The sequence below is a fragment of the Zalophus californianus genome, chromosome 12 (genome assembly GCF_009762305.2).
Source record: "Zalophus californianus isolate mZalCal1 chromosome 12, mZalCal1.pri.v2, whole genome shotgun sequence".
In the NCBI taxonomy this organism is placed as follows: domain Eukaryota; kingdom Metazoa; phylum Chordata; class Mammalia; order Carnivora; family Otariidae; genus Zalophus; species Zalophus californianus.
In genome coordinates this window covers 87,554,993-87,573,638 of record NC_045606.1, presented here as the reverse complement: position 1 = coordinate 87,573,638, position 18,646 = coordinate 87,554,993, and the positions used below count along the sequence as shown (strand labels likewise).

The 18,646-nt window shown below is 43.4% G+C and overlaps 1 protein-coding gene across 2 annotated transcripts in view; it reads right to left on the bottom strand.

Annotated features, from left to right (window-relative positions):
• The window catches only part of LRGUK (leucine rich repeats and guanylate kinase domain containing), a 114,936-nt gene extending 97,810 nt beyond the window's left edge, over positions 1-17,126 (bottom strand). For both annotated transcript variants that reach the window (XM_027574795.2, XM_027574791.1), the window contains exons 1-4: positions 16,835-17,126; positions 9,436-9,543; positions 6,990-7,071; positions 3,150-3,250 (exon numbers count right to left, since the gene is read on the bottom strand). In XM_027574795.2, coding sequence (XP_027430596.1) covers positions 3,150-3,250; positions 6,990-7,071; positions 9,436-9,543; positions 16,835-17,122 — 579 coding nt within the window. In that variant the 5' untranslated portion in view covers positions 17,123-17,126. The remainder of the gene's footprint in view (positions 1-3,149; positions 3,251-6,989; positions 7,072-9,435; positions 9,544-16,834) is intronic.
• Between the last annotated feature and the right edge of the window lie 1,520 nt (positions 17,127-18,646).

Genomic DNA, 18,646 nt, shown 5'->3' with positions numbered 1-18,646 from the left:
TGAAAATACGCCAAGGCTAACATAGCCACCCATATCTAATCCTGTTCTGTCTGGACCCTTGTCTGTTCAGTCTGAGGGAGACGGGGGAGGAGGCTCCTGCCCTGCAGCTGGTGTGGACACCCCCACCCCCTAAATGCTTTCCATTCCTACTCTTTCTCTCTCTCCATTTCCAGCAATCACTTCAGACTTTGTTCATCTTCCCGCAGAATTCACCTCAATTCCGCTTTTACCACCATTTCCTTTATTTTCTCTACTGTCCTACAAGCGGCATTCACTTAGTTTCCGTGCTTATCTTTTCTCTGGCTTTTCTCCTCTCTCTCAATATATTCTCCTGTGTCACCTCCGAAGTGCCAGAAAAATCTTTTTTATTCATCCCTCAGGCTACATCTCATCCACTTAACACCCTTTCTCAAAACAGACTATTTTAGGAAAGCCTTTCCAGCAACTACAGTTGTTCTTACTCAAAAATAGGAGACTAAAGAAAATCAACATTAAATAATTTTAAATATTCACCCACAAGCAAAAGATAAACAAAAAGGATTAAAAAAAAACCTTTAAAACGCTGCATTGATAACTTGCTGGGCACATATAATAATTTTCTGGAAAACTATCAAACAATGATCTAATGAGCACTATTCTTATCTTCTTGTGCCCTTTAAAACAGTGATTCCACCCCCAAAAATGTACTAAGAATATTTTATCAATGTATTAAATACTAAAAACTTTAAATACTGAAGAGAAGAAAATGGATTAAGTTGATTACAAGATAGCAACAAGACCACAATGTCAGTAAAACACAAGTGTGTGAACCATGTGAAGAAACAGTAATGTGGCAAACAAAATACTGTTAGTCCAAAAACAACCAAACAGAACACAAAACTTGACGCCTATATAAACTCCAACTATGTCAATCGCAGACCATGGCTGACCTAAGAAGTCAGTCTGGCTTGATGGAATGAAGTTTCATATTCACTTTTGCCTTCTAGGTAATAATGATGGACTGGAAGTCAACATAGCAATCTAGGCTTACCTATAATTGACACTTTTTCATCAACACCTTCCGTTCCTGTGCCATGGCTGGGTCTGCTCCTCTCTAACTCTACCCTTCTCTGGGCCACACGCCCATACTGTGCCCTCTGGTCCCTGTGATACCAGGTGTGTTGAGAGGCCTGAAAGGGTTCTGATGGTGCTCTGACTTCCCCTGGGAGTTCCACTGGACCTGAAGCCTTACAGGGAGTCCCGTCTACCAAATGAACCTGCTGGACCTACTAAGAGCAAAGCATTCTGGGAAATACAAAGTGTGTGTAAGAACAAGCCCCTGTGCTTTAGGAAACGTATGTCTTCTCTGGCTGGTAGCTCAAAGCTCACGAATAAGAAGTGAACAGGATGCTGAGCTTTTCGAGATGGTGAGACGGTGTACACAAGCCTGGTTTCCTGGGAAGATATAGCCTTTGGGTGGCAGACATTGGGTTCCATCCCAGCCCTGCTACCTCCCAACAGAGATGACATACATGATTTGCCCTTTCTATACTCTGGAGTCCTCATCTGTGACATGGGACCATCGCAGCTGCCTCACAGCTCTATGGGGAGGATTGCTTAAGATAATGCCCTAAAAACACCAGCAGGTCTGGGTCACTGCCTCAGGCTGACACAGGGTTCACAAGGGCTTGGAGCACGTCATCACAGGCGGTCTGGCTCTTTCCAGGCACTTCTCTACAGTGACCGATAGATTTGCTCTTAACTCTCTGGGAGCTCAGAACCTTAAAGATGGGGTATCTGCATTGTTTTTGTTCATTGGCGAAGCCTTCCTGGCGGGGGGGAGGGTAAATGGAAGAAATCCCAAGGAAGTTTTTCCCAGGGAAGGGGTTACATGGTTGCCATGACTCATTTCCTTGGGGCTTAGGACAAAGCAGAATGGGACAGCAACTCAGGGAGAGATGAAACAGCTCCACAAATAAAATTCCTGATCACCTGGAGACCACGTGGCCCCACACCGAGTACAAATAGGCATCTTGCATGGCTTATTTGGACAAAGGAACGTCACCCTGGCAATAAATATAATTTCAAAGGGGAAAATTTTTACCCCACTATTAAGAAAAAAAGAGGTGAACAGAAGAAAAATTAAGAACTAGCAGCATGGGTGATGTCAGATTCCTGATTTCAAACAAACTTTCATATTTGTGCGAGCCCCAATAGAATGCCTGGGCTCTAAGTTCATTTCATTTGTAAATAAGACAAAATAGATAATAAAAGCAATAACTGATGTCCAATTCTAAAAATATTTAATGAAATATATTAGTCTACTAGAACACTAATCCCAAGCTCACAGCAACAGTTCCCAAATTTGTCAGCACATTAGAGCCACCTGGGGGTCTTTTAAAAATTCCACATCCAGGCCTTACCTGGGGCCACTTGAATCAGACTCTCTGGCAGTGAGTAGGTTTTGAAAGTCCCCAGGTGACTGCAATGTGCAGAAGAGTCTGGGAACCATGAATCTACAGCGTCTCTGCTTCGATGTGGCCCATGGACCACCAGCAGCAGCATCACCTGGGAGGCTGTTAGAAACCACAGTCTCAGGCCTGACTTCAGATCTCCTGGGTAAGAATCCCTAGTTTCACAAGAACCCCAGGTAATCTATACACACATTAAAGCACGAGACACAGCCCAGAGCCCGCTGTTCCATCAACTACCATTCACAGAGTTTAGTTGTATGTCAGATGCAAAAGGAACTTCAGAGAAGCAAGATCAGAAATCATTGTGGAAAAAAAAGAAAGTAAAGGTTGGATAAATAGGGCAAAATTTGAGCCCCCAAAGAAATTTTTACAGGTTTTCCAGGTATAAAATTGTTGTACTATACTTACAAATATACAAATAATATACAATAATAACTAGTATTTAGCTGTGGGAAAGAGAAGGAAGTTAGTTTCTCAGCCTGAACACTACTAGCAAAGCTTCCTAAAAAGATTATCTGCAGACAGACCATCTCCCTTTTTCATCAGTGATACCCAAATCCCTTTTTATTTCATTTTAGACATTTATACTATTTACTCCCATATCTTAGGGTGTCTGAATTATCTGTTTAAGCACTGTTTTACGTGTTACTGTACTTTGCAAGCCAGTTAATGAATGAATGTATTGATCAAGTCTACCTTGAGATTTTTGGGTGGCTTGAAATTGAAGAATGTCGTCAGTTTATTGTGAGAAGCATTAAGTTCTAGAAGGTAAGGCATACAACTCACACAAGACAGATCTGCGGGGAGAAACAAATACAGAATAAGGTAAGCCAATAAAATCAAAATTAGACTAAGTCATTAAAAACAGCTTATGTTATGGGGCGCCTGGGTGGCTCAGTTGGTTAAAGGTCTGCCTTCGGCTCAGGTCATGATCCTAAAGTCCTGGGATCAAGCCCCACATCGGGCTTGGTGGGGAACCTGCTTCTCCCTCTCCCTCTGCCCTTCCTCCCTGCTTGTGTTCTCTCTCTCTCTCTCCTTTTCTCTCTCAAATAAATAAATAAAATCTTTTAAAAAAAACAGCTTATGTTACATCAGAGCATTTTCTCATTAGCCAGTTGCATGCACTTCTTAATTATTGCAAGCAAATGAAATGAATAAAAACAGGAATCAGTGAAACACACACAGTGTGGAGAACTCTCCATGAGCTCCTAACTTCACCTTCTTCCCCAGGGCCTCCCCTCCTCTTCTATCCCTTTTCAAGCGACAGGTGCACCCTCCAGGTCCCAGCTCACTCTCTCAGGAGCTACTAACAGCCAAATGCTTCAAAAAATACCAGCCTTGGAGGAAAGGACGAGAAACTAAAGCCATAGATAATCCCCTTGATAATTAGCCCCTAAGTGGCTGAATTCTTTTCAGAAAGACTGGCTCTGGATTGGTTCAGAAGTATGTCTGAGTTTTGCACTTTGTCCCAAGCAAATATTCTAAACCTCGAACACTAAGGACGGCTGTGCTCTAATGACAGCAACGTACAAAACATAAAAATGATGAAGTACTAGGTTGCCTTCCTCTGCCCCTTTATAGCAGAGGCACACTTCGGGGCAGCAGGATAAATTAGACAAAGACTCTGGAAGAATCATAGGAAGAGGGGCGCCTGGGTGGCTCAGTCGGTTAAGCGTCTGCCTTCAGCTCAGGTCATGATCCCAGAGTCCTGGGATCAAGCCCTGCATCGGGCTCTCTGCTCTGCAGGAAGCCTGCTTCTCCCTCTCCCACTCCCCTTGCTTGTGTTCCCTCTCTCTCTGTCAAATAAATAAATAAAATCTTTTAAAAAAAATTGTAGGTAGAGGATTTACAGCCCTGTCTCCAGCAGGAACTTAAGTCTCCAACTGAAAACAGTAATCATAATAGTTTCTCCCTCTCTTTTCATTCTAGGTCACAGAACCAGCTATTACACCTCTCCCCCACCAGGAAGGACCCTAGTGGCAGAATGGAGCCTCCACACCCGAAGCTAAGAGGACCACTCTGACCTGTCACCAGGTGACAATGTACCCAGCCTAGGAGAAGGGAGCAGGGCCAGCAGCTGGGGTCTTCCCTGGAGTAGGCACCATGAGCAATCCCCTCAGCCCACCTCCCCCCAGCATCTTTGCTTCTCAAGATCCCACCAAATTCTATGTCATTTCTCTGGTCTAAATCACACCCTTCTTAAACCTGTCTTTATGGAATTGTTCTAGGACAGACAATACACTGAGACTTTAACACTTTGGTGGGACTTAATGAGTGAATCAAGGAAGGCTGCCTGGAAAAGGAAACCTAAGGTGAAACTGTCATGACTTTACAAGTCTTGCCTATTTGTCCTTTCTGAGCTCAGTTCCACATCTATCAGTCAATCAATTCTATTAATGTCCACCAGCCCCAATGCGTCCTTGGAGCTGATCTTTCTGTGGGCAGGTAAGTGCTGTACCATGGAGCTGTCCTGAAGCAGAAGCAGCTGCTACCACCGAAATGGAGCTACATCCCAACTTTGTAGATGACTGATCCTTTCAAACCACTCGAACAACAACAACAAAAAAAGCACGATCTTGGTTGCTGGGCTTCTAACCCTGGCTGGCCCATTAAACCCTACTTGGTGCAGTGACCTCCATGTCCACCAGATGGCAGGAGCTCCTTGCGTCTACAAGGGTGGTTCTCAAAGTGTGGTCCTGGATGCGGCATGTCGGCTTCCCGGGGCGGCGGGGGGGGGGGGGGGGGGGGGGGGGCGGGGGCGGGGGGGGGGGGCGGGGGCGGGGGGGGGCGGGGGGGGGCGGGGGCGGGAGGTTGCTAATTAGAAATGCACATTCTCAAGTCCCACCCCAGAGCTACAGAATCAGAATCAGAAACTCTGAGGGTGGGGCACAGTCAGCTGTATTTTAACAGGCAGCTGGTGATTCTGATGCAAGCTGAAATCTGGTCTACTTCAGGACAGAAGCTGTTCTCACAAAAAAGAAAAATATACTGTGCCTTACACATAGTAGGTTCTCAAACACTGGATAAGCTAAGAAAATGGGCCCTAAAAGACTAAAGGAGACTGATCTGAGGAAAGCTCCATTAGCAACTGTGGGGTCCTGGCTCAAACTGCCAGGGTAGGAGGCCGCCACTGAGCATTGCTGCAGCCTCCCATCACGCTGCAATTCCTTATCCAGCGAAGGAAACCAACCTGGGAGTGGTGTGGTGTGGGGCAGCTCCTGCCAGTGACATTGAAAAACCCTTTCCGATGATAGGTGTATCTGGGATTTGCTTTAAAATAACCCTGGCGGGGGGGCGCCTAGGTGGCTCAGTCGTTAAGCGTCTGCCTTCGGCTCAGGTCATAATCCCAGGATTCTGGGACCGATCCCCGCATTGGGCTCCCTGCTCAGTGGGGAGTCTGCTTCTCCCTCTCCTTCTACCTCTCCTCCTCTCCCTGCTTGGGCTTGCTCTAAAATCTTTAAAATAACCCTGGGGAAGTTGGGCAGGGAGGTATAGGTGAAACCAGACAGGCCATGGGCTGATAAATGTTGAACCTGAATGTTCATCACAATAGTCTCTTGTGCACGTTTGTAATTTTCCATTAAAAAAAAAAAGATTCATAAAACTAGAAAAAAAAAATAACTCACAAACAGTAGCATTAGAGGAATAAACCATGCTGGAATATTTCTTAGCCACTGAAAAGCAAGGCTGGATTTTAATTATTGCTCTCTTAGGAGGGGAAGAAATCAGAAAGGAGCCAGAGAAAACCGTATCAGCAACATTTAACCGTCATAAAAAAGACAGGCTAAAGAAGCAAGTGGAAAGATGGACCAGCAAAGAAAGCAGGTCGGAAATAACAACTGCTGACTTCCCTCCAAGTCTAAAGAAAAGAAACTGGACACTTTAACTTCAAATAAGATCAGAAAATTAGGAACAAGAATCAAGCTTCGAAGAAAATGTGACTAATTTCATTAAATGTGAGCAAGATGTCACAACAAATACATTACAGAGAACTACTAATGGTGAAGTTGAATCAGATACATGTATAGAGACAGTAAAAAAAAAAAAAAAAAAAGGAAAAAATAAATGTGTGAATCCCTGGCACTCAAGAAGAAACGTAGCTGGCCAGAATTAAAATGTAGACGCAAAAGCAAAATAAAAGAATCCATTAAAGGAAAAAAGGGGGGAGGGGAGGACTAATTCATCTGTACTGAATAAACTAATAGGAGGAAAGGCAAGGGAATCATCAAATATTCAAGAAGTATTAAAGAAGTAATGAGCCGTCTCTTACAAGGAAAAAACAAAGCAAACATTCCATGGGATACTCTTCAACATCACTGAGCACCTTTGAACCGTAGCGTAATGTTGCGTGTTTGCTGACTTTACTCATCATCCATGGTGCCTTTTTTACATGCAAAGTAGAGCATTGATATGTAAATGTATCCACAAGAGCGCTCATACCAAGTTTTGTAGTATTAATCTATATTACATACTGCAAAGCTTAAACTTTGAAATAACTGAATGATCCATCAATCTATTAGAATGAAAATTACATACCTTCAATTTTATTTACTGAAAGATCCAACTTCTGTAGGTGAACATATTCACAGAGAATGCTAATGTCAATTAAATCACAACCCTGAGAAAATAAAAGGTAAAAAGACTTTAATGCTGCTTTAACAGGTTAGTACTCAGCCATCTCCTGACACCTGGAAATAAGAGTTGACAGAAAGAAATCCAGAATTTCTATTAGTAAGTATAGTATACTATACTTATAGTAAAAGTATAGTAAAAATATACTTACTTATAGTAAAATATAGTAGTTAAATGAGAGAACTAAATCTGAGGCCTACTACTAACAGGATCTCAAAGCAGATGACAAACCCATTTAAAAAATGCATTCCTCTGCAGAAGACAATAGCTTGGAAAATTAGTGATATTAGCAAGAACAAATACAACATGAAAAGGCAAATTAAAACAGTGTCAGGTAGACCTTTAGAGCAGAGTTTTATTATTAAAAAAAAAGAAGAAAAAGAAAACCCCACATAATAGCAGTAAGGCCAAAGCCTTTCTCTAGTAGAAGAAAAGGCAGATGCCTAGAATTTAAATGAAATGCTAAAGAAATCTCACGCATCATCAGGAGATCATTAATGACACTGTCACCTATATTTTCACAGGGTCCTGTTCAAAGCTCCTTCACAGTAATCTCATCTGACCAAGTAAAACTGAGATCCATAGGGTGGACTATTCCCAATTTGGCAATGAGGAATAGGAGGGACAGAGAGGGATGTAAATAACCTAAAATCACACAGCAAATTAGCAACAGAGAAGCAGATCCAAGTCTCCTAATCCTTCTCCAAGATTCTTTCCACGAAATCTTGCTTCTAGAGAACTTCAGGATGGGAGAGGGGAATTTGGTCCCTTGGAACAGACTCTTGTGGCTGGTTTATGTTGCAGTGTGAGAATCAGAAAAAGCCAACCAATGAAGTATCATGATAAGCAAGTTCTCAAATATACTGATGATAAAAATGTTTAATGAAGGCCGCAAGAATAGTGTAGTAAATGTTAAAGAAAACCTACCATGCACAAGGCATTGTGCATCATGACAAATACAGAGCAGTTATGGGGTAGAGCTGTACTGTGCCCTTAAGAAACTTAGGACTTTGGTAGGAGAGAGGCTATGTACATAAGTAATAAGAAAAAGTAAAAAATAACGTGTAACATAAGATACAAGGGGTGGGGGGAATCACCAACCAGGCAACCATAAGAAAGTGTATGCAGTAAGACAGGTTATAAAGGCAAAGTAATTCAATATGTAATATCTCAAATGTAAGGAGGTCAGGGGCAAGGTAAGTTAAGCATCAGCCCATCTAGCTGAAATAAGATTTAAAGGATTTTTTTTTTTGCAGATCAATTTAAGGCATAGCACTACATACATAAGTAGAATACTAATTGAAATGGACTTGTGCGAGGATGTACTGGATGCTGGAATTATCTACCTTTCCAATGCCTGACACAGGGCAGTGTACACAGGATGCTCCCTGTAAGTTACTGCTTAACTGGCTGAGTCATCCATAAAATGTTATAAAGTGAAAACAGTAAAAAAATACAGACTTAATATGCTGTCCTCAAAAAATATGCCGTGGAACCAGCATGGGTAAAAAGAGCTTAACATTTCTTGGATAGTTTACTAGTTCAAATCCAAGATGGACCAAGATTATGAGTTGTATATGCTTTGCTTGCTGCGAATTATATATACTTTAGCCAAATTATAGTACAGTAGCAAAATTTCAGTGGCCTTTTTTTCACCTATGTATCTGCATTTACTGTGTGGATTTCCAAGGAATATTTAATACTTTACAATATAAGGAAGCAAAAAGAGTTAAATTATTTTTCTAGGACTATAGAGAAACAAAAGGAAGAAAGAATTTGAAATACGATGAGTACTTTGCTCTTACAGCTTCCCTTAAAAAGTGAAGCCAAGATTATGTGTTAGTATTGACATCGTGAAAATTGAACATTTTTTTCTTTAATAATGGGTATCTTTTGGAAAGTGAACTGTGGCTGAAAGCTACTTATTTCTTGACATACGTGTTGGGGGGGGGAGTCAATACCAAAATACTTTGTTCCCTTGGATTTAGATATTAATTTTAGTCCTGGCACTGATCAGAGAGAAAATTCTTCAAGAGTTTTTGATTGGTTTCACAGAGTCAAATTCAACTTCTGGAAAGAAAGCATTGATTACTATAATATAGACTACTTAAGATGAAAGAAACAGACTGATGGAATGAAAACAAAGGAATTCAGGGGCTGATTACCGGACTGCCCAGAGCTCTTTGATGCCTCACATAACATAAATAACTCTTATCACCAGTCTCCATTAAATGAAAGACTCTGAGATCTGGGGCCAACACAAAAGCTATGAGTACCAGAAAAAACAGATACGGTCCAACCAGTATCAAGATGTAGCCCAGTCAGCCCATGGTGAACTTGTCATACTCACTGATAAAGCTAGATTGAGATAGACCTGCTCAGTCCCGGAGCCTGAGCGCCCCAACTGGTGAAGGGCATTGGCCACGACCTCCTCTCTCAGGACCCCATCAAATTCCTCCTGCAAAAAAAAAACAACAACAACACACACACACACACAAAAACAAAAAACCAGAGAGGTGGACAAAGGACTTCCATTAGAAAAGAAACAGTCCAGGGGCACCTGGGTGGCTCAGTTAGGTTAAGTGTTGACTCTTGATTTCAGCTCAGGTCATGATCTCAAGGTCATGAGATCAAGCCCCACAACAGGCTCTGCACTCAGTGGGGAGTCTGCTCGAGGCTCTCTTTCTCTCCCTCTGCCCTGCCCCCTGCTCTCGCTCGCTCATGCTCTCTCGCTCTCTCAAATGGACAAAAAAATCTTTAAAAAAGAAAAGAAACAGTCCACCTCCTCATAGCCAGCACTTAGTATATGACATAATCAGGAGCTGACCCTTCCAAAATTTATCAGCCCTAAAGAAAATTCTATGTTGAAGACACATACATAGGACATACAAATACCAATCAAATTGGTGTTTGCATTGCCACCGAATTTTTGGGTGGTCACTTGCATTAAGTATTCAAAGTGAAATCAACACAACAGCAGCGGAGGCATCACCATTAATGGTGAGTGTTTCTCTGTTCCAGGCACTAAGCTTTCAGTGATCAACTCATCGAATCCTCCTGATAACCCTGAGGTAGGTACTCTTAGTTCCATTCGACAGATGAGGAAACTAAGGTTTACAGGGGTTAACTCACCTAAAACCACATAGCTAGTATGTGACAGAACCAGAACACAAACCTGAATCTGTCTGACTCCAGGGCAATTCTAACCACTATACTAGACTGCTGGCCTCCACCCAAAAAGATGGTTACTTCCAAATTAAGGCAATTACTTGGCTAAATCTGGTATTCTTCCTGGAAAAAAATAAACAAAAAACAAAAAACAGGTTCTCAATTTACTTCTTATTAGCTAATTTTACTGGAGTCATACAATTTACAAGATTTATTAAAAGGGTAACAATCACTGCCATAAGGAGGTTGGCCCTTGGTCTGTAGAAAGCCATGAACCGGTGATGAGTCAAAATGCCCTTTCCCCAAAAATAACAAACAGAAGAGACAACAGGTAGATCGGTGTTAGGTTTGTACTGCCTTCAACCCTATAATGACCAACACATTAACACTAACATCAGCATGAGGACACAAAATCCAGTAATCCCATCAGTCACACCAATATAACTAACCATGACTAGCATGTGGACAATAATGACAAAATACTCTTTCCAGTTCCATATTAATTCAGGAACCAACAATGCTGCTCAGGCTGCTGGTACTGAGGCCATAAGTACATAGGCTTGTGCTACTAGAAAGAGCTTCTCTGTGCCCCCCTCCATCACCACTAGCCCAAGGAAGCAAATATCGCTCATGGATATAAACGGAGATAGTGCACAGGCTGTGAGGCTGGACAGGCTTGGTTTGAACCCCCGATCTGCCATTTTCAGTTTATGACTTTGGGGAGATAAAGTTTTCTCTGAGCCTCATATCTGCAATAGGAAATTTTATTACCTTCTCTTAATATTTTAGGGAGAATAAAAAAAAAAAGTGTAAAGCTCTTAGTGCCTTTGCCTAGAACTATAGCAAGTATTCCCAATAAATGACAGTTGCTTCCAGTAATTGATGAAGTTGGAAATTCCGCATCTTACTGTTTCATTCTTCCATACCAATCAACCTGTTTACAAATGGAAGAAAGACACTCACTTTTCTAAATATAGCTCCAACTTCTTATACAAGGCCTGGGAAGGATTAGAGGTGGGGGTGTTACCTTCCCTCCAAAACTTTCCATCTAAACCTCTGAAGTTTACCTGACACACCGCCTCTATTTCCTGGTGTGAGAAGATATTGCACCCCTGACTGACAGTAAGCCAATGTCTGTCTTTCAGCATAGCTACTGATATGGAGACCAGCACGCTGGTCAGCCTTTTCCCAGATCCCCAAGGCAAGCCTCCTCATGGCAACCCCCTCACACCTCCATTGAGGTTCTTGCCACTTATCAGCATCATGCCTTTCTCTTCTGATCTTTGGTCATTTTCAGACCTTTACAAGCCCTACTTGATCTTGGGTGGCTTCAGAGCCTAAGGAAGGCCATTCAATCCCCCTCCTACTCCCAAGCACTCACGCGCACACGCATGTTTCTTTCTCATCTCCACAATCAACTTTAAATTGATCTCTACTCAGCTTCAGCCACTCATCCCCATGGCCATGCCCTGAACCCAGTCGTCATGCTGAACTGTTCCACCTTAGAAACCTCAGAACCTAGTATTCTCCTCTGTGATCCTACAACCCTTCCAACCCCTACTGACCCTGTTCTGTGATGACAACAAAATCTCCGGTCTGTCCATCTTTTCCTCTCTCAGAGTCTATCTGTCCCCTCTCACTTCCTTCCCTGCTTGGTATCCCCTGGGCCATTTCAGTGTCTCTCTACGCTTAAACCTCTGACTCCTGGTCCCCCTGACTCAAACTACCGCACACATACCCAAACCTGAATCAAGTTCACAATCAACTACCGCTCTGAGGCAGGGACTATGTCATGCTCATCATTCATTTGGGACAAAAATCTTTATAGCATGCCAGGCACATGCCAGCCAGTATGCTAGGCTCAGTGAACAGAATTATTATGAATAAGACATGGTGCCTATCCTTAAGGGATTTACAATTCAATCTGGGAGACTGACAAGTACACAAGCAATTTCAGTAGTTTGATAAATATTACAATATGAGTAAGCAGGGTGCTTTGACTATAAGCAGGGCATCCATTTTATGTCAGTTCTAGGGGGAATTAGGAGGTTAGCAAAGACTTGCTGGGGGAGAAAGCAATGAGACACAAGTAACTGAGTTACTCTGGCAAAGGAGAAGAACGGACAGGAGAAGAGGAACAAGAAGGGTACTGCAGGCAAAAGGGCAACAGGTACAAAATTCCAAAGGCAAAGGTGAACACGGCCCATTGGGGAACTAGAGTTCAAAATAGCTGAAGCATAAAGCAGGAGGGGCAAGATGGTGCCTCGTACACGGTAGGCGCTCAAACATGGCTGAGTGAATAAAAATTGTTCCTGCCCTTGAGCTAGTGAGTGGGCTGGGAGGGGCCCCACAACCGTGCTTGCTGGTACCACTCTGGGGTCAGCTGTTAGCCGGGCAGGCCGCTGTTCCAGTCCCTCATTCTTCATCAGCTCCCACCTTGGCTGCCAGCTCTTCATCCTCTCCTTGAGCCTCGGGGTGCCTCCACTCCTTTGTCCTCACTCTCAGCAGGTACATTGCCCCTCCACTTCCGGGGCAAAGTAGAAGTGATCAGACGCCAACCGGTCAGCATTCTGCACCTGTCCAAACGCCCTTCATTTGGGTGTCAGAGGCAGACTGCTTCTTTTCCACACTCAGGGCCCCCACCTCCTGTTTCCTCAGGGACCTTGCTCGGGAACCCTCCATTTTGCCCTCTTTGCCTGGGATTTCAGCCAGTCTCTCTCCGCCATCATTCTGCACCCTGTCAGTTCTCCAGTGGTGCAAGTCTGTGAGTCCCTTCGGTCCCGCATGTTCCTTTAGCTACAGCTTCCCTAAATAACTGAGCTACTGCAGAGCTGCTTTGCCATCCTTTAGTGGCCCCTTGCTCACCTCCCATTCACTCCTCAATGCACGTGAGCTAGCCTTCTGCCTTCGCCACATCACAAAACCACATGGGCCAAGGCCTCCAATCACCCTCAAATGGGCAAAGCTAATGAGCACTCTTTAGGGTCCTTTCCACTTAACCCACTGGCAGCACAACTCATTTCCACGTTCTTGAGACTCTTCCTTGCCTTGGCTTCCCCTCACACAGCCCTTCTTTCTTTTCCTTCTCCGCTTACCATTCCTTTCCTGTTGCCCTCCCTGATTCCTCTTCATCTGCTGTACCCCCTTGGTTCTTCCCTCTTCTCTTCCCGGATGATCTCACAGACCCCAGTGCTGATATCCCGGGTCTCCTACCCTGAGACCCCCCTCCCCTGATTTCCAGAGTCATGTGATTCATATATCTGGCTCTTTCGTGTGCAGCTGCTATCCCATTTCCTATTGTGGTGAATGGCCTTAATATGTCCCCAGACCGCGCCAGAGACCTAGCAGTCATCCTAGACTTCCAATATTTACGTAGTAACTGTCCCACCTTAAATATTTTAAATGTCTTCGTCTTTAGCTTACTTTCCGTTCTCACTTCCACTTCCTTAATCCGGACTCTTGCCTCTCCTCTGTAGACATTGCTAGAGTTTTCTCATTGATCTCCCCGTCTCCAGTCTTAACCATCCTCTAATCTAACACCAGTCGGGGCAGCTACCAGGGCAGCTCCCCACTGCTTAGAGATCCAAGTTCCATGGTCTGTAAAACAGCGTAAAACCCTCCACAATCTGGCCCCCGCCTCAGCTGCTCTCTCTGCTCTCACCTATAAGTCATCAGTAGGAACAGCTGCTATGTGCCTGCCCACACACCCCGCCCTCACCCAAACAAGGGTCTGCTTCCTTCAAAGTCGGCCATCATCTCTGCAATCCAGCTGTCATCTGTACACACCTGTGAATAACGCTTCAGATGCTCAATAGCTTTGATTTACTTGCATCCTTATCTGACCTTAAGTGCAGGGGACACCTATGTCCTCAATGACGTTCTCATCTTCTTCTGTCATTACTACTGCTATTAGGCATTACCTCTGTAACTTTCAGGAATCTACTCTATATCAGACACTGTATCAAGAACTTTAACACTTTCTTATCCAATTTGATATAACTATCCCATGAGTAGACATTACCCACATTAAGTTACTGGAGAGTAGTTTCCATGTACCAGACACATGTCATGTAGTCAGAGTGGCTCCTACATAGCAATCATTCAATGACTGATTGCTCAAGTCAGTGAAATTAACCAAATCACTTAATGAGCTATAGTTAGCAGATAAAAAAACACGTGTATTATTACTTGTATCAGTAAAAATAACATTATGGTAAGTGTTTTACTTATAGGTTCTCATCTAATTCTCACAACTCTCCTATGAGATAGGTATTAGTAGAATTCCCAGATTACAGAGGAGACACAGATGTAAAATACCTTGCTCAAAATCTTGAAACTAATCAAAGGCAGTATTCTGAACAGCTGGTCTACCTTCCTTAAGTTCACCAGGGGCTTCTGAGACTAATTACGCTATAGGCACTCAATAACCACTGTGACCATCATAGCATTATAAACCTTAGCCAGGCGAGGAGATGGACAATAAATCTCTGAACATGCAAGTCTAAATCCTTTTAAAAGTTTTCAGTTTATTCAGCCTATTAAAATTTATTAGATACTCTAAGAAGCTAAAATAGGATTTAAGAACACAAATATTAATATTTACAACATAAGTGGAAGAAAAAATAAACTTTTCCACACACAGCCTACAAGCCAGGGATAACCAGTTCAAGTCAACCCCCCCTATGGTTTGTTAATGGCATACTGAAGACAGATTAATACCAGTACTAATGAAGCCCATAGCCCAAGAGCATGCGTTAATTAGAATAATAAAGTAAACCGGTGATTCATCTGTGAATTCCTTTGGGGTGGAAGCTGGTAGAAACCATACAAACATCTCAAAGTTGTAAAAACACTGCTACAGTTTTGCATTTGTCACTGTTAAGGGTAGCAAAGTAAATCAACAAAAGAGGAATAACATAAGTAATAATTTTCTATCGTCCACTTTAAGAAAAACTAATGTGTAACCAGCCCATATAGGAGGTAGAAGAGGAAAGTCAAAATGGGAGAGAAGGGTGGAAAAATGGGCCAAACGTTGAAAATGGATAAAAGGATGTTATGTAAGAAGGGAACCTAAGTGGGAAAAGAATGTAGGTGGTTAATGGTAGAATCAGAGGAACATAAGACAGTGCAAATTACAGACAGGTGAATACGAAGAAACAGGACAAATGAGGAAAGGAGTTTGTGGGGAGTTACAGCTTTAGCTTTTAAAACTTGTGCTTCCACGGTATTCTGAATGGGCACAGGTCGTCTTTGGCATCCCCTCACCATTTTCCATGGTTGTGAAATACACCAACACTCTCCCCCACTTCCAGTCCCTTCATCCTCCTTCCTCGGGGGGGGGGGGGGGGGAATTACTTTCCTGAAATAATCTGGTAAGGGCTAACTCAAAGACTGAAAGAACGGGAATAACAAAGAAAAACAAAAACATATTTGGCCTCAAGGCGAAGAGGGGACTAGGAAAATGCACAAAGATGCAGAGTAGGGAAGCCAGAATATCACAGAATGGGGGCACCGGAAACATTCTATTTCTCTGTATTATATCTACTTCAGAAAAGATTTTGCAGCAGTTTATACCATGAAGGAAGAGGAAAGGGGAGAGAAAACCTTAGAGAAAAACCATTAAAATTAAGAAAAATATTCTGAGTTTCCTGGCAGCCAAGACAAAGAGGAAAACCCAACGGTTTATTGATTGAAAGGAAGCAAATCAACTTATGTTTTTGAAAAAAAAAAGCAAACAATATATTAGAAGCCAAAGGAAGAAAGTGGTAAGAGGTGGAAAGGGACCCAAACCACCCCCCACCCCAAACCAAAAAAAAATAGGCAGTGGGGTAAAAAGAATACGATGATGATCTGTGCAGGAAAGAAGTGGAATTGGTAGAAGCGGTACTGTAGAAAAGAGAATTTATAGTCATGTGAAGGCAAAGCCACACCTCAGGCAATACAGATGGGAAGGTAAGAAACATTCTCCACCTCTGAAAACAACTACCACAGTGAGCCGGCTGCTTGAACCCTGTAAGGGGGTGTGTGTGTTGCTTGTGTAATGCATTCTATGCCCCTGGCAGAAGTAATACATTAGACTTTCAAGTCATTTGGGCTTTGAGTTAGCCCTTACCAGATTATTTCAGGAAAGTAATTCCCCCCCCCCCCCCCGCGGAGGAAGGAGGATGAAGGGACTGGAAGTGGGGGAGAGTGTTGGTGTATTTCACAACCACGGAAAACGGTGCAGAGGATGCCAAAGACGAACTCGGCCCGTTCAGAATACCGTCGAGGCGTAAGTTTTAAAAGCTAAAGCTGTAACTCCCCCATACAAATAGGTGGGAACTTTTTCATCAGGACGCTGTGTAACTTGACTCTTAAGACACCAAATGTGCTAGTGACAAAAAAAGGAGACACTCAGAAATATGCCTGGCAAAGGGTGAGGAAACGGGAAGAAAAGAGAAGGAACCTAGGAGCGGTCAGGGAGAGGCGCTCCCGGCGGCGAGAGCGGCTGGTGAGTGGTGCGTGGGGAAGCTGCCGCCGAAGTAGCAGGGCCCGACGGCTGGAGAAGGGAGCGAGGGTGTGGGGGCGGGGGGAAAGCACACCTCCAAATTCAGCATCTCGGACTCTGAGGACTCCTCGGATTCCACTTCGCCCTTGTCGTCGTATTCCTCTCCGTCCGCGTCCGACTCCCGAGAGCGGTGGATGAGCTGCTGGAGCAGGTAGGAGGCTTTATGGAAAGTACCTTTCGGTCTCTGCCCCATGGGAAAAGAAGACCAGCAAGACTGACGCTCTTTTTCTGAGTGCGGCAGAATCCACTGGGCTCCAGTTCGTGGACTGCTCTGGAGAGAGGAAGACATCGGCCACTGGGGATCGCTCCCGGCGGTCGCCATCTTGTTTACCGGGGTTGCCTAGGAGACTGACGCCGGGCAAGGAGGCGCCGCAAGGGATTCTGGGCTGTAACCTCCGCCCCTCCGCGCGTCTTGGCTTACTGTCTGAACCACCGCTGACTCTCGACTTCTTTCTTTTCGTCTGACTCGTCTGGCTGTTTTTTCTTTTAGTTCGTTCAATCGCTGGTTTTCTTTTTACTTGTCTTTCTCATTTTCACCTCTTTTCTTAGCACCCGTTTTGTCTCCAGCTCGTTTCTCCTCACCTGGAGGTCCCTGTTGGAGATTTTTCATCCCACCCTAACATCACCTGTGAGCCTCCTTCATTCACCTGCTTCATTCACAGAGGCCTTTTCCGCAGAGTGATACTTTGAAAGTATTAGATGTCTCTAATGCTCTCTGTCGGAAAGCTAACACTGAAACTTTACTCTAAGCGGACCGCGCGGTGTTAGGAGACCAGGTTGTGCGAAAATGAAATAGAAGGCAAGGCTCCTGTCCTTATTATTTAATTGCAGATACTAAAGAGAAACTACCAGACGAGGACTGAGAGCTGATTTGCAATTAATTTACATTTCCCCCCTGAAATGATAAGCCATGTCCTTGGGGAGAAAAATGGGCAGTGGTCTAACAATCCAAACAGGAAAAAAAAAAAAAAAGATTGTCAAATTGACCCTGTATCTGAAAGCCTCCGAAAAGCTATTAGCATCCCGTAAATAATTGCATTAGGCAAGTGACCTGCATTGATAATTATTTTTATCTTGTTGCATAGGTTCTCTGTGCAGTTTCATAAAATACTCTTGCAAGATTACAAAGCATGATTTTATGCTAGTGTGATTTTATGTGACCCAAATCCCATAGCCTCGAGCTCCACAAAGTAGACTATGGAAAAGCAGAATGAAAATTATAGTAACTATTATTGCCATAGTGATGACAACAGAGATCCTTGCAGGGAAGTCGCTCTCATCCTCCTGGCCTTACAGGGCTTTTTTTCTCCATGCTTCAGTGATAGCAGTTGCAAATACAAAATGATCCTGTCAATGGCTGTCAGGGGAGAAGAAGAAAAATCCTTATGGACATCATCCATTGACTATTATCTTTCTCAGTGCTTGAGGGGCCGTTAAAACTGACATAAAGCTTTCAGAATTACCTTCCTTCATTATCTCGCTAGCCATAAATGTAAAGGCCACAATGAAAGTATCTCTTTTTGCTTGGCTCATCTTGCTGCTTGCTTATTTCTTTTTCCAGTGGGTAGAGACTCCTCCAAGGGATTTTTCCTCGTTGTCACCCCCACGGGACCTGGCTCTTGCTAACTGACATAGGGAAGAAGGGGGTAGGAAATCTAAAAATGGAAAAACCCAGTGTGGTTTTGGTTTCTTAAAATACTCAGCATTCCTAGCAAAGCAAGATTTGCCAATGTCAAACTATTGAGGACAGTGTCTTAAGACAGAGTTAGTTAGGACCTGTCAAAGAATAATTTTCAAAAAGTTAACATGATTCTCATATAAAAATGGAATAAAACACCTGTGAAAG